This window comes from Paramisgurnus dabryanus, chromosome 12 (assembly GCF_030506205.2).
Source record: "Paramisgurnus dabryanus chromosome 12, PD_genome_1.1, whole genome shotgun sequence".
NCBI classification, from domain to species: domain Eukaryota; kingdom Metazoa; phylum Chordata; class Actinopteri; order Cypriniformes; family Cobitidae; genus Paramisgurnus; species Paramisgurnus dabryanus.
The window spans coordinates 21,682,872-21,704,842 of NC_133348.1; the positions used below are offsets into that span (position 1 = coordinate 21,682,872).

General features: G+C 36.9%; 1 protein-coding gene across 4 annotated transcripts in view; it reads left to right on the forward strand.

The window, feature by feature from the left end:
- Positions 1 to 21,971, forward strand: part of syne2a (spectrin repeat containing, nuclear envelope 2a) — a 132,118-nt gene that overhangs the window by 85,357 nt on the left and 24,790 nt on the right. For all 4 annotated transcript variants that reach the window (XM_065257168.1, XM_065257171.1, XM_065257169.1 and 1 more), the window contains exons 61-84: positions 283 to 855; positions 957 to 1,027; positions 1,155 to 1,278; positions 3,195 to 3,272; positions 3,391 to 3,585; positions 3,765 to 3,926; positions 4,089 to 4,214; positions 5,935 to 6,125; positions 7,787 to 7,910; positions 8,019 to 8,201; positions 8,278 to 8,424; positions 8,526 to 8,702; positions 8,793 to 8,948; positions 9,049 to 9,204; positions 9,518 to 9,688; positions 13,906 to 14,036; positions 14,297 to 14,501; positions 15,571 to 15,753; positions 15,886 to 15,999; positions 16,089 to 16,243; positions 16,386 to 16,533; positions 18,760 to 18,854; positions 19,459 to 19,678; positions 19,758 to 19,952. In XM_065257168.1, the coding sequence (XP_065113240.1) occupies positions 283 to 855; positions 957 to 1,027; positions 1,155 to 1,278; positions 3,195 to 3,272; positions 3,391 to 3,585; positions 3,765 to 3,926; positions 4,089 to 4,214; positions 5,935 to 6,125; positions 7,787 to 7,910; positions 8,019 to 8,201; positions 8,278 to 8,424; positions 8,526 to 8,702; positions 8,793 to 8,948; positions 9,049 to 9,204; positions 9,518 to 9,688; positions 13,906 to 14,036; positions 14,297 to 14,501; positions 15,571 to 15,753; positions 15,886 to 15,999; positions 16,089 to 16,243; positions 16,386 to 16,533; positions 18,760 to 18,854; positions 19,459 to 19,678; positions 19,758 to 19,952 (4,080 nt within the window). The remainder of the gene's footprint in view (positions 1 to 282; positions 856 to 956; positions 1,028 to 1,154; positions 1,279 to 3,194; positions 3,273 to 3,390; positions 3,586 to 3,764; positions 3,927 to 4,088; positions 4,215 to 5,934; positions 6,126 to 7,786; positions 7,911 to 8,018; positions 8,202 to 8,277; positions 8,425 to 8,525; positions 8,703 to 8,792; positions 8,949 to 9,048; positions 9,205 to 9,517; positions 9,689 to 13,905; positions 14,037 to 14,296; positions 14,502 to 15,570; positions 15,754 to 15,885; positions 16,000 to 16,088; positions 16,244 to 16,385; positions 16,534 to 18,759; positions 18,855 to 19,458; positions 19,679 to 19,757; positions 19,953 to 21,971) is intronic.

The following is a 21,971-nucleotide window of genomic DNA, read 5'->3' on the forward strand; positions in this document are numbered from 1 at the left end:
TATAATGCAAAAATTTCCTGAATCTGGATCTGCGGGATTGTGGGACTGATGCAGATACAAAGGCTCATAGTCACAAATTTTGCTGTGTAAACACACAGAATTAATCTGTCAGGCATTGACATAAACACCAGGACTCTGTTGGTGAAAATCAAGATACTTCAGCTAGTTTATACGAGTTCAAAAATACAAATAGCATTTAAGTCTAATGTTTAAAATTTTGCCAAATGTCATGGATAGAATTCTTTAACTAAATATTTCCAATATTCTTGTATCTGCCTTCAGGAATCTTCATCAGAAGATGTAAACAAAATGGATTTGGCTGCTGTCCAGTATTCATCTGTGTTACCGGAATCAAATCCAGAATGTTGTTTACCGGATTCTTTGCTCTCTGAAATATCTGTCACAGATGACGGATCAATAACTGACCTTATCCCATGTCTTGCTGCACCAGCCCTTCAACACGTTGATGCTTTTACAAATCAAAGTTTCCTAGAGCCCGATATAACAAATAAAGATCCTGTTTCAAGTACAAAGGAAAATGAGAACCAAGTTACCAAGGTAACTGCAGAAGTACCAGCAAAGCCTGCAATAGACTCAGTAAACACAGGTTTCAAAACCAGTGATTTGACCAAAGCGTCTCCAGGTGAAAACAAGGGATCTATAACCTTAGAAACAGGTAATCAAGACAACCTGCAAGTCCCACAATCATCTGACAGTGATACAGTAGAAGTTACCGATGATCTACAAACTCAACCTGAATGCATCACTGATCCAGAGACAACACCGCAAGACTTCGCTACACTTTCCACTGCCCCTGCCTTACAAGATATCACATCGCAGAAAGAAACAACACTGGTAAATCTGAAGTCTAGTACTAACTGCAGTTTACTATACTGTAACTCTAATATTTTAACAGATTAAACAGATAATGCATGACTATTTAATGCTGTCTTTAGGAGAGGCCATGTGAAATAAAAGACCAAAGAGATCTGATTGAGGTCATTGCTCAACTTCAGCAGCGCACTTGGTAAGCAGGAATCCCACTAGATAAAGACAATTGTGGAGTACTGTAGAGACTGAATAGAGACGTATCATTCACTGAATATCATGCTTGTCAAGACAACACTTCCAAACTGATTTTTCTTGTCCTACAGTGCATCAACATTCAGTGATCTGCCACAGTCTGGGGAAGATAAAGAGAGTTTGACGCAAATTCTCCTCAAATTAAAGGAAAGACCAGAGGCACTGGAATTATGCCAGGATACCAATTCACTAGAGGTCAGTTTCAGGCCTGTTAAAACACTCACAAACCCAACAGACTATCTTCATATGAGTCAGATGTACTTGCAGTAAATCCGCAGTGTTCCTAGTTCAATAGTTCAAAACTGTTAAAAGATATTCGTAAAACTTTACGACATGTTCGGATCAGTAAACATTAGTAAATGCCTTAGCTAACGGGAACAAAAGGTTTTAGCATTTATTAAGTCTTGTTAATGTTAGTTATAATTATACAAATTATACTTACAGTACTTTCCGAAACTATAAGCCGCACCGGAGTATAAGCTGCATCATTCAAAAATGCATCATTTAGATGAAATAACATATATAAGTCACAGTGGACTATACGTTGTGTTTATTTAGAAAATTATTTCACAAAATCCAAGCTGAAGAACAGACATTTAATTTGGAAAGGCAAGTTATTCAATTAAACAATAGCGGACAGAACAGCAGGCTGAATAGATGTCTGTACGTTGAAAGTAATATTATCAGTTATTTAAACGATAAACATAGCATACAGAACTTACCTGGAAGGTTGAATAGTCTAAATTAACCAAACAAGCCAACTAGCATGAAGTTCGCATACTCGTCATTCCACACAACAGAATCCATTGAATTAATAAATTACAGAAGCAGCATATGGCGGACTCTCGCGGCTGTTGACGGAAATGTTGTCTCTTGCCTCATAAATGTCAAAATTAATTCATACTCAATTACAAGGCGGACCTGATTGTAAGACGCAGCACCAGCCAAGTTATGAAAAAATGCGGCTTATTGGCTGAAAAATACGGTAGTTATAGCCTTTCATTCAGACAAGCCTTTAGTTGATTGGGCTTCTATGTTTTATATTCTTAATTGTTCAAAATGCTTGCAATTTGTTTGCATTGTTGCACTTTGTACACTTTATGGTTGTATCTGTGATAGGTGCTATATAAATAATGTTTACTGCAGCATTTTTGTCAAATCAAAATTTTGTAACTTTAACTCAACAAATTAACTTGTTTTTATAAGTTATGTCAACTTATCACAGGCCAAAACTTAAAATAGTAGGTTGAATTGACTGTGTGGTGCATTAACTAATGTTAACAGCTAAATTTATTAGTAAATGCTAAAATTAACATAAACTAATGCAGGTTACGCACCAAAAGATTTTATACATCTTATAAGATTTTCAAAATGTGATAGACCACAAACATGAGGATAAAAAAATCCTAGATAGAACCGTTTTGCTCTGCTCTATTTTCAACCTCTCGACTGTGAATACAGGAAATCTCGCAAAATCTCGCGAAACTTCAGAATAAGTATGGCAGACAATATGCAGGAAGAAATTTCAATGATAGTTTTTGGAATGATTTTCACAGAAAATTCAAAAACAAAAAGAAAAGGGTTTGGGTGAAGTCATGGAGACATCGGGAACATGGTCTTTACATGTTAACTTTGCATCAACTTCACTTTGTGCTGTGCCATGACTGCTTCCATCTTCCATCATCTGGCTTTCTGATTGGATATTGTTTTGTTTCACTTGATAATCTCAAAAGGGTGCGTGCGTTTGTCCGCGGGGTTCCCCACACACATCAGGATTTCTGATCTGAAATATTAGACATGTTTAATATTTACGATTCACAATCAAGGCGGCTCCAACGTACCTCCGATCAGGTTCGGACACCCTTAACACACCTCACACCAAGGGAAAATCTGATAAAATAATCTCTAGAACCATAAAGATAATCGGGACATAGCTAGAATTGTCAGAAGGGGGAAATCGGCCCAAAATAAGATGAATATATGCTGTAGATGTATTGTTCATGTTAGCTAATGCATTCCCTAACCCTATTGTAAAGTGTTGCCAAACATATTTTACAGGGAAATTGAGATTGATTCAGTCATTCTAAGCCCTTTTATTTCTTATTACACAGACTAGTGATCATCTGTCAGAGAGTGCTGGAGAAACTCAGACTTCAACCAAACTCACCAAGGACTTTTCATGCATAAAGGTATTCAATTAAATCTCTTTCTTTCTTTCTTCTTTTCTTTCTACATTATTTTCTTTTCCACCTTCCTTCCTTTCCATGATATTATACCATATATGATGTTAAGTGTGTGTTCTGTAAGGGTGGCATATGGACCTTGGCACATGAGCGCAGATTGTCTGTGGGGCAGAATGGTCATGAGCTACAGAGATGTTGTGAAGCTCTTCTGAAAAATCTAAGGGGTCTCCTGGACCTGGGCTCTGAACGGCTGCAATGCAGTCAGGATGCACACCCACATGACTGCAGCCAGCTGCACCGTCTGCTCAAAGAACACAAGGTACACAGCTGGGCTGTGGTTGTTAAATCATATTAATGTTTTAATAAACAGTTATTATTATCAATCACAATATTTGTATTAAAAATAAACATATTGGTAGGTATAATGTCTTACATTTTTTCTTAATGAGCTATTATAATTAATATTACTTTTTATTGTTTGCACTCGACTGGTAACAGAAATACTTCAGAGGTTTGGGACAGAACCTTGTCATGTTTAAGCTGCTGTCCCAGAAGCTGCCAGAAGGGGCACTGCATGGCCAGGCAGAGGTGGAAAACTTAATAGCAGAACTTCAGGACAAAGCACAAAATCTTGGAGTCCAAATGCAACACAACTTACAGGTACAGTGCATTTTGTTGATAAAATCTTATCTATCAGAGAGGGGTAGTGCTGCCATAATTGCAGTTTTTATGATTAGATTTACATCTAATAGCTCATTGTGTCAGTTGAGCAATAACAACAGACACTGAATCTCTTTTGTCTTTTCTGTACATGTTTTGTAGGAGTGGTCTCTGTGTGATGAGATCACAGAAAAACTGTGTAAGCGGTTGGATGAACTCGAGTCATGCGTGTCCAAGGCAGATTCAGAGCTGGAGGGCGACCTGCAGGTTCAGCTGCAGTCATATGAGGTTAGTTTCACACAGGGTGCATAATATCATATGATTCCAGCAGTGTTGGGTTAGTTACTCAAAAATGTATTATATTAATATTACTAGTTACTCCTTTTAAAAGTAATATTATTACTCCCAACCAACAGTAATTAGTTACACTACTAGTTACATTACTTTTCCATTACATTGTAAAATATTTTTAAACAACTTCTGTAATTATATAAAGCAGTAAAATATATATTAAAATCTGCAACAGGGCTTAAGCAGATGGAACCAAACAAACATGTTGGCAAAATAAAAAAGAGCTAGCTTCCTGCATTGGTGATGTTGTGACAAATGAACTATTAACTAGAAAAGTTTTTTTGGTACCTGAAAATTCACCTTTTAAGTAAAAGTCTGTGAGTTGAGATCGATGACTTCTATATGTGTGTTTTTCCTGTATATTATTTTGTTATGTTTTATTATGATGTGTTTTTATATGATGCGCTTCTGTACGTTTTTATTTTTATTGTTGTATGGCTGTAAAGCACTTTGGTTCAACTGCCCGTTGTTGGAAATGTGCTCTATAAATGAATAAATGAAATGAGTATTATTACAAAATTTTTTAGTAATTAGTTACACTACTACTGTAGTTACCAAAGAAAGTAATATTATTACAGTAATATTATTACTAGTTATTAGTTACTGTCCAACACTGCTTACCAGCCAGTGTTGAGTTGTAGACATATAGGAGGTTGCATGAGAATATTTTACTTTATTAAGTCCGACACATTTCGTTCCAGATTTAATTAACCAGAACGATGGTTGCAATATCTGCAGAACGTCATGTTCTGCTGTCAGCATCGGACGCTCTTGTATTATTTGTCCCCCGCACGATTGTGTAAGCTCATTTGTCAGCTCCACTGACTCACGCAGAACAGTCAGCCATAAACAGTGAGCCATGCTTTCGTATTATTTTCCCCTTCTGACTACCAAAGCTCATTACTCAACTGGATTGGTTTTGGAGGAACAGCATGCAAACCTTTTGTGTGCCTTTAATAGATGTACATCCAACTCTCTCCCATCCATACAAGCCACTCAGATTGAACAGGGGCTGAGATGCTGAGGGAGAGGGTGGATGAGATGAGATGTGCTTGAACAGTGGTCCTCAAACTTTGAGAGCACCGTACCATATTTAAACACATCAGAGTACCACCTGATCACCGCATAATGTTTCCTTTTTTTGCGGAAAAATAATTTACTTCTTGGCAGACCCCTTGTAAAATCAATAGTGTATCATATGTTAAAATTACACAATATTATATAATTAGTACACTCTCAAAATAAAGGTGCTTCAAGCATTATTTACAGTGATGACATAGAGTAACCAACTCTGGTTCCCTAACATTTTAATAGTCTGAAGACATTTTGAAAGCAGGTTAAAGACATCAAAACAGGTTAGTCAGATGTTAAAGGTTTTTACAGGAACCATACAGCCAAAAATAATTGTTTGTGGCATAACACCTTTATTGTTAAAACTGTATAAAATAATGAAAAATTTATAATGTTTCTTTCTGTATGCTCTCTCTCTCTCTCTCTCTCTCTCTCTCTCTCTCTCTCTCTCTCTCTCTCTCTCTCTCTCTCTCTCTCTCTCTCTCTCTCTCTCTCTCTCTCTCTCTCTCTCTCTCTCTCTCTCTCTCTCTCTCTCTCTCTCTCTCTCTCTCTCTCTCTCTCTCTCTCTCTCTCCATTTATTGTCAGGAATTGCACAAAGCCCTGGAAGACATCAAGCCTGAGGTGGTAGAGATCCAGGACCAACTCAAGGGCTGCTACTGTGAGCGACCCGGTCAGACCACTAAAAGTTCACTGTTGTTAACACGCTGGCAGGAGCTCCGTATTCAAGTAGAGCGAAAGATCCAAACCACAAAAACAATCAGAAAGAATTTTGAAAGGTATGAACACCATGCACAAATAGCATGATTAAAAGAGCAATAATGCAGTTTTATTGAAGGAATACGTTAACGTTTTTTAATAGATATTTTATTTCTGATTCCATTAGTTTAAATTGTTAAGGCACCTATATATATGATTGGCCATTTTACACCCTGCCTTGACTGCTAGGAACCTTTTGTCAAAGAAAAGAGATTATATTGAGAATATTATGAAACCCACACATCACACATTTTCATTAAATGAAAACCATAATAACTAAGAATCCATTAAAATGAAATCATAAGTCTTTAAAGCGTAACTAAACCCCTGGTCAGAGCCTGACTCCACCCACTGGCAATATTTGAAAAATGCAAGAAAAGTGGGCAGATCCCAAAGAGATAGAGGGGACGAACTAAGTTTGTGGTGAGATCGTAACAAGGGCGTGGTGATCTTGAACCTGCTTAGGTCACTAGTCATTTTTTGGACCCACCATCCAATAGGAAAATTCAACTGTAGTAGCCATCGTTCAACCTGAAGAGGGCAGCACTCAGACGTTTTTACACCATATATTGTAGTATTGAAACACTTCACATCCAAATGTCAAAAAACTTACTAAAATCAATGAACAGCACTAATAAAGCCCCATTCTTACAGATCATTAACTAAAAAAAGTTGGTTTAGGGTTTAGTTACTCTTTAAAGGGGACTTATAAGGAAAATTTGACTTTTTCCATGTTTAAGTGCTATAATTGGGTCCCCAGTGCTTTTATCAACCTTGAAAATGTGAAAAAGATCAACCCAGTAACTTAGTGTTGGTAGACCAGTCTCTGCAAGCATGTGAAAAATAGGTCATTGAAATTTGGCTCCCACTGTGATGTCAGAAAGAGAAAATACCGCCCATTAATCTGCACTATCCAACCATGACACTGCCATTTAGTACAGAGATTAGCTCATTTGCATTTACCAGGACACACCCAAAAACTGCAAATTTTTGCTCACACCTACAAAGTGCCAATTTTAACATGTTATAATAAATTATCTATATAGTATTTTGAGACAAAACTTCACATATGTACTCTGCCAGAGATTTATTTCACATCTTAAAAAAAGTCTTGTCGAATGTTCCCTTTAAAACTTTTCTTTGTGTTTAAAAATGACATTAGTTGTTCAAAAGGCTAGTGAGCAGCCTATGTAGGCAATTGTCTTCTAATGCAGCATCCTAATTCTCTTGTTACCTCCTAATTTACTGATTTACATCCATTCTGCATGACATGCAACACCCCATAGACAGAAGGAGACACATTTTTGAGCATTTTTTCTAAACTTGATTTTGTCAGAGTTGCATTCTCATAAGTTGTTTGGATCAGGGGTTTTCAAACTTTGGGCTGGGGTCCCATTAAAAAAAGACAAAGCAAAATTATAAATATCTACTGTTTAGCCAATTATTTGGAAATAATATGCTGTCTTTTTTATATCAAAATAATTACTATTTATCTAACAGTTTACATTTTTTTAATATCAAAAATATAAATGGATATATATTTTATAATAGGGTCCCTCGCATAAGGTTCATCATATTTGGGGTTCCTTGCCATAATAAAGTTTGAAAACCCCTGGTATAAAGGACATGCATTGGTATAACAAGCAACACAACAGCTGTGGATTTCTGTTTGTGTTTGTAGCTTTCAACATGACTCAACTGAACTAGAGGCATGGATGAGCACTACTCATGAACAGGTTCAGAGGTGGAATAGCTTCTCTGATTCGGATCTTCAGGACTCCAGACTCAGCCTTACCCAGCTCACGGTGACTTAAACTTGCGGATCATTTAAATTTGTTTGTTTTTGTATCATGTTGACCACATACAGTCCTAAATGTCTCAATGAAATGTGTCTTTATGTGTGTATGATGCAGGACTTCCTAAGAGAGCTGAACGTCAGGTCTCCACAGAAATATTCTGCAGTCTGCGCCGGCATGCGCGTACTGCAGCTGACAGACAGCAAGTCTTCACCACTACGCAAACAACTAACTCAGCTTGAGCAGGGCTGGATGAGCCTAACTGACATGGTGCCCAGCATTCACCAGAAACAACAACAGGTAGGAAACGTCAAAGTGTCTTCATCCATCTCTAGCTCTCTCACAACTCTCCATTAAAAAACAAATCTCCTTATAGCTGTTGGCGAGCCAGTCATCGAGTCAGATCTTGGCTGAGTTGACCTGTTGGCTCGAGCATGTTGAAAGTCGACTTGATCAAGAGAAGTCTGGGGTCCATCTTGCATTGGATTCCAATGGGCTATCGAGACATCTACAGTCTTTGAAGGTTTTACACTTAGGATTTTGGCATTCATTGGCAACTTCCTTATTGGTTTGCATACATTAATTTGAACTTGTATTCATTCTTTGATTGCATATGCATCTTAGGATGTCAAGAGCGAGTTAACCTCCCGCCAATCCTGTCTCGACTTTCTAAACCAGTCTGTTGAAGGGTTGGGCTCTGCAAATGAACCAAACAATCGCAATGACCAAATCATCTTTGCTGAGCAACTAGGAGCTCTTAATCTGAGATGGCTTATTGTACGTAGCACAGTAGACAGCATGGTCAGTACCAAAGCACAACATCGCTACAGCAACCTATGTAACTTATAAACCATCCATTGTGATTGGCATTTGTGTACTGTTTTGTTAAAGATACACGATACAGAGGACAAATGGCAGGTCTGCACAAACAGAGAAAGGCGATTTCTTCTTTTGCGCAACTGGATCTCTCAACGTTCAGAATGGGTGAAAAACAGCAAGAGACCGGACAGCCGCTCACAGATTGATCAGGCATTACTTGAGTGTGAGGTGGGTCTCTAATCCATAACTTGCTTATGGATTTTTTGTTTGTATTAGTTGTTGTTAGAGTGAATGAGAAAGGTGGTTGAAATGTACTGATTTATTTTAGGATATAAAGGAAACCCTGACCGTCAGTTCTTCAGAGCTACAAGGTCTGGAAGCTCTCCATGTGTTTGAACAGCAGGATGGCCAACACCCTGGAGATAAAGCTTTCTCCATGCAGGTGAATTCAGCCATCCAGGACTCCAAAGCTTTAAGCGAACAGGTAAATTCTTAATTTTTTTTCTTAACATTTGTTTTCTTGTATTGTATTAATTGCAATTTATTGATTCATTCAAAACATGCTTAAACATCTTAAATTGTTTTCCATCATTTCAACCGCTTAATTGCATTTAAGATGCGATAGAAATGTTCATGATGTTTAAAAGAAAAACTAAAACTAGATAAACTAGAGAGGGTATAAATGATCTGTATTGAATAAGTTTTCAGTAAGTCCACGTGACCATAAGTGCTGTAGTTATTGAAACCCCTAATAGTTTTCTTTCAATTTTTCTGAAACGTTGTGTGTCCTCTTTTAGATAAATGCTCTCAGGGCCGACCTGCAGCCAGTCAGGGATGAGTGGGCGCACTTTGAATCCGAAATGAGTTCAGTAGGACGGCAGACAGACAGTGCGGTCTACACGCTGGAGCTCTGCAAGGTTCCTCTCTATTCATCCGGGCAGAGTAGAGTTCACGTTGAATGTTTGCAAGTGAGTAAACAACATTGATGTAACTAAATCTCTGAAATTGTTAGTGATGTTGGTTTACACTTTGGCATTCCAAAAATTCATCAGTTTTTTTATCTCTGGGTTCTTAGGATAATGCCTAAAGGGCACTTATTATTCAAAATCTACTTTTATAAGGTGTTTGGACATGTTTGCAAAGTGTGAACACGACAACACTACAATAAAAAATTCCACCCTCATGCTTTTTAAATATACATGCTGTTTAGATGTTCTTGTTAATGTGATGCCACACTGATCAAGCCCCTCCCACTGCAACTGACTGACTGGCAGAGGTGGAAGTAACGAATTACAACTACTCACGTTACTGTAATTAAGTAGTTTTTTCGTGTACTTGTACTTTTATGAGTACATTTTTAAGTCTGTAATTTCCCTTGTACTTAAGTACAAATTAAGGTCAGTAATGTACTTCGCTACTTTGAAAATCACATTCGTTACTAAGTACTTGTAGAATTTGAATCAAATTAATATTCAAATCTTTGACAGCATTTGGATATCCAATAGAAATAATTGATCGTGGGCGGGCCAATAAAAACCCTTGTATTTGAACCGGAAAAAAGCCCGGTCTCTGGAGAGCTATTCAATCGATCCTCGTGCGTCCTTCACTGTGACGTTGTATTTAGTGTTTTAAAGAACTTTGGCGTTATGGACGCTGAATTAATTAAAAATTCAGAAGAAATACCGGATGATGAGTGCCCATGGCTGCACCTGGGAGTTGTTCAAACAGAGGAAGGAAAGGAGACAGCGTGTAAATGTAATGCAAACTTTGTTTGCCATCTGCAGTGATTTCGGCTTACAATACTTCAGCCTCTAATCTCAAAAAGCACATTATGGTAAGAAGACTTATAACCATATTTATTTGATCGTTTTCGTTTTTAATGTTGGGTAGACCTCACGATAATTTGCCTGAAAACATCACTTGAAACATGTAGGTATGTGACAAAATGACGTAATACGCACGAGCGCTTTGTTCCCACGGCTGTGTTCCTAGCAGGTATTCAGCGCCAGACGCGTTGTTGACTTAGGAAATCTGTCATATCTTTGCTTTGTGAATACCTCTAAAGCCCATATACTAGTGACATAAATTACTTCCTCACGTTGATTCTCACGTTCGAATTTCCAAGATTGCTGTCGTAAGAAGAAAGTTATAAGCGAAGCAAAATTTCTCTCGTGTTTGGCATTGAAATCCTCTATGAAGGCGAGTATTTTTTTGTTTCAAACCAAATTCTTTTGATAGAATATACATTTAACTTGAATTAGGTGAAGTTTGGGATTGATTGTAACATTCGCATGTGCTTTTTTAAGATCCGCAAGTGACGTTGTTGTCAAAAGCAGAATCGCCCATTCAATCATTTTGGCTTCCAAAAATTCTCCGTTTTCATTAATCCGTGCATTATTTTTTAAAGTAATCATACAGAACGAAGGATTAGAATCTCTAGATTACATTATTGGCATAATTTTGTCAAACATATAAATAAATACATGCATGCAACATGCATGCATTTATTGAATTATTATTAATGATAAATAACATAATCATCAATTAATGTATTAATAATATCTGACCATTTAAATTGCTCGCCAGCATTATTAGTCAATTAAGAAATATTAAAGAAACAATGAAATGTTTCTTTAATATATAAAAATACAGCTTTTATTTGAGAGGGCTTTGATTTCATATGGAAAGATATGCGTGGATTGATGCTCTCGGTTTCATTAATTAGTGGTTAATCAAAAATAATAACATTTATATATATATATATCTTTTAAAAAGATGTCATCTTAATCTTGGGCTTTTAATTACATACAATGTGGTGTTTGAATTATGCAAATAGACCAAGAAATGAGAAAGTTATGATATTTTAAAGTGTTTGGTCAAGCGGAAGTTTTTCATAGTTTTATAGTTTTAATTGGGTACAAAAATGCCCCCTAATTTTCGAGTTAAAAAATTCCATATCTTTCTTAATAATTATCCGATTTTAATAATTTAAAAACCATTTTAAAGTTATTTTTATTATCTATCATATGGTTATAATTATATATGTATTTATATTTTTTGTCACATACCTAAAACATGAGCTTCAGTTACCTAGGTGACGAGCACGTAGACCGTAAAAAAAGATTTAACATTGTAAAATGGCGCTCAAAGTTAAATTTCATGTCATTGTCAACATTGTATTATTCATATTGAATCAGTGTTTTAAGCTTATAATAATAAACAGTCAAATAAGGACTCTTTTATCAAATTAGTCTGTTGCCGCGTCCCACTGGCGTAGCAGTGTAACTGCACTGACAGCCTGTCTAAATTACACATATGTCAGTGCTAAATCATAAATGCTGATAACTTTTGAAATATTGTAGTGTACTTTTGGAAAGCTTTCTTGTCCAATAATATTTTTAACTCTTTTCCCCGCCATTGACGAGTTATCTTGTCAATTAAGAAAAAAAAACATTTGCATAAAACGTGTTTCTGAAGAATTTATGTTAATGTGCAATACCGCGATTGTCCACTAGAGAGCGGACTTACCCAATTTATGGATAAACTGAAGCCAAAACGTTATTTACTAATTTTATGTTTGATATTCGTTCTGAATCTGATCTCTAACTAAATTCCTTCACAAAAATGCAATTGTTTCAGCTTTTTGCTAAAAAAAAATTTGTATTTGTAAAGAATAACACCAATATTTAAGAGTTTATAAGCAGGGAAAAAAATAGGATGGAACGGTTTTTCACTTTTTTTATTGTTTGTTTGAAAGTAGAGGGTCTGTTCTTTCATTTGATATATATATTTTTAGAAAAAAATTTTCCTGGAAGGCATTTTGTAAAACTTTTGTGAAAATCATAAAAAATGCTGGCGGGCAACTTTTCGAAAAATGGCTGGCGGGGAATGAGTTAATGTAAAAAAATCTGTTTTTAAATAAAATAACCCAACAAGCTTATTTATATTGTATCATAATTCATTAATAATAATAACATTAGACCATTTTTATAACTTGATAAAAATTATATGAAGAAACAATATGAAATAATATAGCTGCTGTTAAAATCATTTAACATTCTTTAAACAGACAAAATTTCATAAAAATTCATATCTCTGATTTCATTCAATGGATTTAATATTTATTCAATAAATATCACCGGCTAAAAAGTAATTTGTACTTGAGTAGTTTTTAAGAGGGGTACTTTGTACTTTTACTTAAGTAAATTTTTAACACCAGTACTTTTACTTGTAATTGAGTATTTTTTTAGCAACTACTTGTACTTGTACTTGAGTACAAATTTTCAGTACTCTTTCCACCTCTGCTGACTGGTTAATGTTGTGAACACATTGTAACACTAGGCATCTCAGACTGTATTCACGGGAATCAAATCTAATTTTAATTAAAAGCAATCACTGTCTGTTGGTAAGGGAGTGAGGGCTATAGCTCATTTGCATTTACAGGTACATTTGCATTTTTTGTACATGCTGTAACAAAGGATCTGTGGGGTATTTGACCGACACATTCTAGGCACACCTGAGACTTATATTACATCTTGTAAAAATGTGCATAATGTGTGCCCTTTAAGGTTAGATATTCGACTTAAAGGGGACATTTCACAAGGCTTTTTTAAGATGTTAAATAAATCTTTGGTGTCCCCAGAGTACATATGTGAAGTTTAAGCTCAAAATACCATATAGATAATTTATCATAGCATGTTAAAATTGCCATTTTGTAGGTGTGAGCAAAAATGTGCCGTTTTTGGGTGTGTCCTTTAAAATGCAAATGAGCTGACATCACTAAATGTCAGTCCCGTGGTTGGATAGTGCAGGTTAGGGGCGGTATTATCCCCTTCTGACATAACAGGGGGAGCCAAATTTCAGTGACCTATTTTTTTCACATGCTTGCAGAGAATGGTTTACCAAAACTAAGTTACTGGGTTGATCTTTTTCACATTTTCTAGGTTGATAGAAGCACTGGGGACCCAATTATAGCACTTAAACATAGAAAAAGTCAGATATTCACAATATGTCCCCTTTAAGGTTTAATGATGATATGTAGACCACGTCATTCTTGGCATTCTGTCTATCTAAACTGATTTTCTGTATCATATGTACAGCACTGCTTTGAAGCAATTAGTGCTGTATAAAGCATTGTGTTACTTTTTCCTGTCACCACTGATTTATTTTTTCTGGTTGCTCACAGGAGTTTCAAAGGGAACTGGAGAGATCAGAGACTTGGACCCACTTAAATGAATTGTTATCTAACTTCAGAAACACACTTAGCCCCGGTGCGGCCACACTGATGTTAAATCGACTGGAGAAGGAGAAGAGCCGGTATTTTATTCTTTAGCCACTAATGGCTTGTTAAGCCCACATCCTGTTTAACCGTTAATTAGTTTACATGATTTGATATCTGCATGTTCTTGCTCAAGAATTACAGTGGTCATTTTTATTGTAAAGAAGTGGCAAAATATGCTTCTATGCATGAGCAAGGCAATAATCGACTTATGGCATGGATCACTGTGCACTTCATAGAAAATCCATTTTGTTATTGTACTAAATTCTGTTTGTTTGTGTGTGTTTTCTTGTGTCAGGCGTCTAGCAGTAATTGAGGACCTGCATGCTGACTTACTGAATGCCCAGGATGCACTGCAGCTCTGGCTGGAATATGAACGTCTCATGGGAGAAAGCCACAGTCTTCTAAATCAGCACTGGGAGAAACTTAACAAACTTTTGTGCTCTCCTACCGGAGGAGAAAACCCTATAGAGCTCCTCAACAGCAGGATGCAAAGCATCAATGTGAGTAACTTAAGGGCTCGTTATAGTCGTGCCTAGGTCCTACGGCGTAGCAGCGACGGCGTAGGATCCGCGTCGGTTTTCATTTATACTTTTGCATCGTCGTCCGCGTCGACGTGCAAACACACGCGCGACCGCTGGTGGTTAGTATCCACGCGTGTAACCACAGTAGCAGCGCGATTGTCAGAGAAGAAGCAGCTTGGCAAGTTAACCCACAAACGAAGAAGAAACAGCAACTTGTTGTGTATAATTTGAGAAGACCAGCAATGATGGAAGTAAATAAACAGCGACTTTTGATGCAGTTTGAGTTAAATCACTCCTCAACTTGGCTCATCTTTGTACGGAAATACCTATGACGCAGTTTTTTTTTACCTGACGGGAGGGGTTCTGGTGGACCAATCACAGCGCTTGCAGTCCGCGTAGATCTGACGCGCTGTTAAAATTTTTGCGAGGTGCGCGTCAGGCTACGCACAGGCTACGGATAGCCTACGCCGTAGCTACGGCGTAGAACCTACGCGCGACTATAAATCGCCCTTTAAAATATATCGAGTACAGGATGAAATAGTGAGAAGTAAGACAACTGCAGAGGAGAAACTTTGAAATACAATAGATCTGAGGTACTTTGGATGCATAATAAACTACTTGTATGAGGAAAAAAAATGCATGAGATCTTTCATGGTGAAACTACCTTTTATGCTGTTTATTAATACAAAAGTTTCGGGTTCAAGGCCCACTTTCTGTACCATTAAGAAATTAACATAGTTTCCAAAGTAATGATGAGGACAAAACTTTAATTCACCAATTTTAACATAAGCATGTTAAGTGCTAAAATGTTAGATGGCCACAGATGGCCTGCAGTACTTTAAATTAATAGAGCTTTTAAAACGGAGGAACATGAAACATCTGTGCTGAAGCTTTTGTTATTGGGTTAAAAATATCAGTAAAACCATGTTCCAACTTCCCACAAATAAATATTGAAAGTATTTGCAATCCTCATCATTGTCATTTCCTTTTTAATTTGTTTTAAGTAGCTGTGAATGATGTGATTTCTAGATGATAATGTTTTCCTCAGGATATGGAGAAAAACGTGATGGCTTTGAGAAATAATGTGGACAAAGTGCTGGAGGCTACAGAGCTTCTTATTGGGCAGGTAAAGCCCCAATCAGCCCCACTAATCCAATCAGAAACCAGACTGTTGTCAAAGGACCAGGTCCATCTTGCCAAAACGCTTGCTGAAATTGGAGCCCAATTTAAGGTTTGTGTTCTTAAAATAAGACCTAAGATTGCCATTATACAAATGTCACCTCCCACATTATTGCAAACATCCATATACTCTAGCTCCTTAACACATTCATAAACAAGTGTTGTGCTGTTTTTTTATCCATAGGAGGAGCTGGAGGAACACCACAGTTTCATCACAGAGTTGAATTCATTGGAGCAACAACTGGACAGCTTTGAATGCATTACAAAGTCATCGGCTGACAGCATGGACAGCCTAAAGGTGAATCTTTGACCTCCTAAAATGTATGGATGAAAAAGGTGATAGTTTATGTTAATCTCTCTCTATCTCTCTTTCTTGCCCACCTATAGATGGTTCTGTTAGATCTGGGTGGACTTAAGTCTGACCTTGATGTTTTGAATCAGAAGAGCCTCAATCTCACACTTGATTCTACAGAGGATGAGAAGCTACAGACCATCAACACACAATGTGTTCAGACCTTCTCTCAGGCTACAGACATGCACAGGTAAATAAAACTGAAATGCAGTTCTGTTAACAAACAACAGTTTTTTATCTTTAAGCAGACTTGGGACACTCTGAAATTAACTAAAGAGAAACGTTCTTACCCTTTTGTTATGTGAATGCCAATTCAACTCTTTTGTCTGTAGGAAGCTGTATGGAGAACATCTGTGTGCTCAGAACTTCCAACAGATGTGCAAAAGCTGGATGGAGATCATGGATAAAATCGAGTCTGGTTTGTCCAATCAAGTGTCTGGAAACGGTTCTGTCATAAGAGAACAGCTAGCTGTGCATCAAGTAAGGCTTACTTTTTAGCTGGAATGTTGTCATTTTTATATAAATATTCAATTAATCATCTGTATTATATTTAATGTTTGAAAAAAAATTATCCTAAAAGGATTTGTTTAAATTTTACACTCTAAAAACAAACAATGCTACAGTTTCCTTCAGTACTACGTCTGGGATTTCGGTCTATTCTAGCGTTTCGAGAAATCAAATTTTTGTAGGACCAATCAGCAAACAGAGGGAGTGGCTGAGAACGATGACGTTTGAGTTGTAGTTCAGTAAAGGCGGCAGAGAAAGACATGAGGAAAGCTATTGGGTCCGTTGTTGCAAAACTGCCGAATATACAGAAGTAAAGCCGGAGCAAGAACGTTTGCTAAGTTTTGTTGGTCTGGTCATTCTGACTTGTTGTGTCCGTCCGGTTTCGGTGCATGATATACGTCACAACCACACATTAGCGATTGCCTATGGCAGATCTTGAGTGACTCTGGGCAGATCCAATAGTGTTGAATTTTAACAGAGAACCCGCCTACAAGGAAGTAAACGTTTCTCAATGGAGAGAGGCCAGGTACAATGAAATGTACGAGAGTCTGGTAGAACCAGGCTACTTCATAGGTCCTATATAGCACTAAAAATGGTTCCCTTAAGATTACAGGCTTTTAGTGCTATTTAGTCATTTTATAATAAAAAAATAGGAACAAACGCACTCCGTCCGAGGTGCGAATCAAAAAGACGAAGGCTGTATGCCGAAACGTTGGTGACAATAAAATTCTTTTGCAAGTGAGTGTGCAGTCACTATTTTGTGTTATATATATTTAGTAATTTCATATCACACAGTCGACACGGAGTTAGGGTTAGGGTTAGGCTTACATTTCGGCATGGATTAATATAAATAAATTAGGAATTCAGATGCAAAAGCCGCTAAACGACACCACGCCAAAAATGAAAAAAAAAATGAATCAAACGGTCTTAGTACTATTATATGATCATCAAATACCTTCGCTTCAAAACCACTTAATCTTGGCATCATCAGGCCATTCAGAGATACCATTTTGTTGACAGAATCCACTAAACCACACTCCGATTTTTAGCATTTAAGTGCATGGAAGATGAAGTGAAAGAACAACAGCGTGTCCCTTGTGAGTACTTGGGCCTGAATGCAAACCAAATGTGGCAGTGAAGTGGATCACAGCGCCCCCTGATGTGTGGTTCAGTTTCGTCATTTTTACATTCTGACTTTCATCATTTGCATTGTTTCTAGTTTCATCTTTAGTGATTTTGCAACTGTTTGCGATGTCTTGTCCAAATAAGTGGAGCTTGGTCAAAAAAAGCTTACATGCACTTTTTGCAGCAAAAGACAAAATTTGTTAACTCTTTCCCCGCCATTGACGAGTTAAAATGCAATTAAGAGAAAATGCTTCACTGCCAGTGACACGTTTTTCCCGCATTCATATTTCCACTGTTATCCACCAGGTGGCGCTGTTACCCAACTTATAAAACACTGAAGCGTCCACTAAGGCAAAACAGTAAAAACTGAATTTGATCTCTTAACAAAAGTCCTTCACAAAAATGCAATTATCTCAGCTTTTTGCTCAAAATGTGGAGACAAAAAGAGAACAAATGAAGATAGGATGAAACATTTTTGTTTTTATTTGAAAGCAGTAGTGTCTTTTCTTTCATTTGATATATTGTATGTTTATATATTTAAAGAAGAACATTTTCTGGAAGGCATTAAGCTAAAAAAAAACGTAATAAAAAATGCTGGCGCTGGCTGGCAACATTTTTTAAAAACCATTGAAATTACCAAAGTGACACTGAAGTGTGAAAATAAGGCATTTCAATTACTGACTAATAACCTCTTCTTTGCCACTAAAGTGTAATTTCTGAACATAAACATAAGAGCCTGGTAAAAACACTCATTTACATGAAAAAGTGTCTAAGATGTTTTGAATCTGAACTTCTCAAATATTCCATTACAGTGGATGTTCCAAATAATGTGTTTATATGAAATCCAGCTTAGCTAGCATTTTGGTTATTGCATTTTTAATACATATAATACATAATTAAAACTTGAATGCAAATTTCAGTTAATTTTGAGAACATTCTTGTGCATGGAAATGCCATAAATAGTAGATATTTGACATCTAAATCAAAAATCTGTTGTTCATAAAATGCTGTGAAATTCATTTTTGAAATGGTTATTACAGAACTATTCATATATATTAATAATTAATCTTCCAGAGGTTGAAAGTGGAGATGCAGATGACCCAGCAGCTATGGGATGCTATGATCACTGAAGCTTTACGACTACTGGAAACTGGTCAGATTGAAGACAGGTGAGCTTATTCCCTCCAACCCCAATAATATTGACAGGACTCTGCCGCTGTTTTTAAAAAATGAAAGATTGTTGCGTAATAAACTTTCTGAAAGCAATCATCACCTAACAAGTAATTAAAATGGAGGTTATCCAGCAAAAATTTTCCACAAACTCCAGCTGTGTCCATAACTCTTGGAGCTATGTGGTATGGAAGAGCTCAACTCTGGAACAAGCTGGCTTGCTTTCAGGAAATAAAACTGTGTGTGCTACCACAGTGGAAACAGCACGAAATCATATTTCTTTTCAGCCGATAAGTGCTGCTTCAGATGGAACTCCTGCGCAGTTACATTCAAGATGTTTCATGGGCTTAAATTATGTCTGGATTTTCACTGCAGGAGCGGATGTCTTGTAGAGAGCCATACAAAAGTGCTTGCTTTATTTTTTTAGATCATTGCTAAAGCTGAGGTTTATTATTTAAAAATATATATTTTCTTAAGATGTTTTCTTAATAAGGATCCTCAATGACTATAACAATTTATAAGTTAATGTTTTAGAGTAAATAAGTCAAGATTTTCTTCTACTCCTTCTCAAAAGCACTGACACACTTTTTTCATGACCTACAGGAGTCATCTGATCCCAACTCTTATCGGAATAAAGGAGCACTGGCAGGGAACACGGCAAAGGGTCCAGCGTCTGGAAAAGCAGATGAAAGAGTGGCAGATCTATGATTTGGGTTTGAAGAAACTTTCAAAGTTCCTCAAGCGCATTGAAGAACTACTGCCCCCTGCAGGACTGGTGCCTTGCACCGTACAGCAGCTCCAAAGCACTATAAAGGACTTTGAGGTAAATTGGCTGTCATATTTTATGTCCATATTGGGATGCAGAGCTTAATCCAACATAAATGTTGTTTAATTTTCCACAGTGGGCTGAGGAGCAACTGCATCTTCATGAAAATCTGTATAACCAGACTTCAGAGACATGCAGGCAGATTTATCCACTAGCAGATGCGCAGACACAAGCACGCATACAGGCCGAACTTGATGCCCTCAAAGAAATGTGGGAGAGAAGCTGTGTCCTTGTGAAGGAAAGGAAGACTCTTGCAAATGCCGTAACTCATGTACGTGAACCATTTCTTATAAACAAGATACAGTAAGTGCTTTGAACGGGCTGTGAAATTAAAGGGTTGACATTTCGGAGGAGGATGCACTTGTTTTACACTTGTTTCATAGTGATTTAACTTATGTGGAGTTGTTTTTTCCAAATTACATTTGACTCAATGGTTGTATTTTTTAAATGTAAATCTTAAAAGCTTTCATAAAATCAACACCAGCAAGACTAAAGTGGTTCTTGAATGTAAATATATTATTATCTTATTTCTTTCAGTTATAACAAATTATTTCACAGACCCCCTGGCTATACATTGGGGACCACCAGGGGTCCCCGGACTCCACTTTAAGAACCCCTGATATATGTAAAATAAATACGATAAGGACCTCAATCTCAAAAACAACCAAAACCATGTCTTTTTCGTTTGCATTTGCGAGCAATAATAGTTACAATGGTGGTCTTGCTCGGCTGCCACTGACATACATACCCGACATACTCTGCATTTCTCTGACCAAATGTTTTATGTTGAGCATGAGAGATCAACATTAATCTGTCTGTAATCCATAAATGAGGCAGCTGCGCCACATCACACAGTAGGTCTTTGAAAACTAAGCCAATGCACAGTTAATGTAGATGTCTGCACAGATCATCTGCCGCAAGCTGTCTCACAACTGTAAAAAAAAAACTTGACTGGATGTTTTTGCCTTCAAGACTTTGCAAACCTTAAAGCTTCAATCTGTTCTGTAACTTCTTTTGGTTAAAAAGAAACAAACCAACAGTTAGTGAGCAGGTACAAAAAAATCATGGGGCAGTACCCTTTAAAAAGGGTCTAATATGTACCATTTTGGTAAAAATATATATCTTTGAACTACCAATATGTACCTTTGAAGTACTACTGTAATATGCACTCTTTATGTACCTTTTGAACGGGGTACTGTCCCAGTGACCACTTTTGTACCTTTATTTCTGAGAGTTTACCCCAATTCACAACAATAATTTGAGCTGTCAGGTATGATTTCGTTAGAAATGTCACTTTGACGTAACATTTGACTTAACCTATATACAGATGGTACTTAACCAGATTGTGTTTTTTTGCTGCTGTGGATACTGCAGAGGCCGTGGCAGAATTTGTATTATTGTATTTTCTGGACTATAATCACTTTGGAGTATAAGTCGCATCATTCAAAATGCGTCATGAAGACGAAATAACATATATAAGTCGCAGTGGACCATACGTCACATTTATTTAGAAAATCATTTCACAAAATTCAAGCCGAAGAACAGACACTTAATCTAGAAAGGCAAGTTATTCAACTAAACAAAAGCACACAGAACAGCAGCCTGAATAGATGTCCCTATGTTAACGCAACATTATCAGTTATTTACATGATACACAATAGCATACTGAACATACCTGGAAGGCTGAATAGGCTAAATGAACAGAACAAGCCAATGAGCATGAACGCTAGTCATTCCACATCACTGAATCCACTGAATGACATAAATACAAGAGCAGCATATGGTGGACTCTCACGGCTGTAGACGGTAATGTTGTCTTGCCTCATAAATGTCAAAATTACTTCATGCTGACTTACAAAGGCGCACCTGACTATAAGACGCACCACCAGCCAATTGATGGGAAAAAAATTCGACTTATAGTCCGGAAAATACTGCACTTTTTCTTAAATGTTATGGTGCTATAATCAGCGGCGGTCGATGACTTCTTTTTCGAGGGTGCACGAATGGAAGCATCTCAAAATATCTATTTTGCCTGTAATGTGTGTCTTGAGAGTATTTTGTGAAATTTTGGCTCAACATTTATTAGTAGGCTTTATGCCAATGACGGAAGGTTATAACTTTTACACTCAGTTATTAGTGAATGAAACCCATTGTATTGTAAATGTTTGCAATTTAAGTTTTCACTGGCGGCAACATCCATTGCAACAATGGAAAACCCCTCACAATTTCTAACAAATAAACTATATCCCAGCTTGGCAGAAGCTTTAGTATAGAAGTAGACAGATAAATA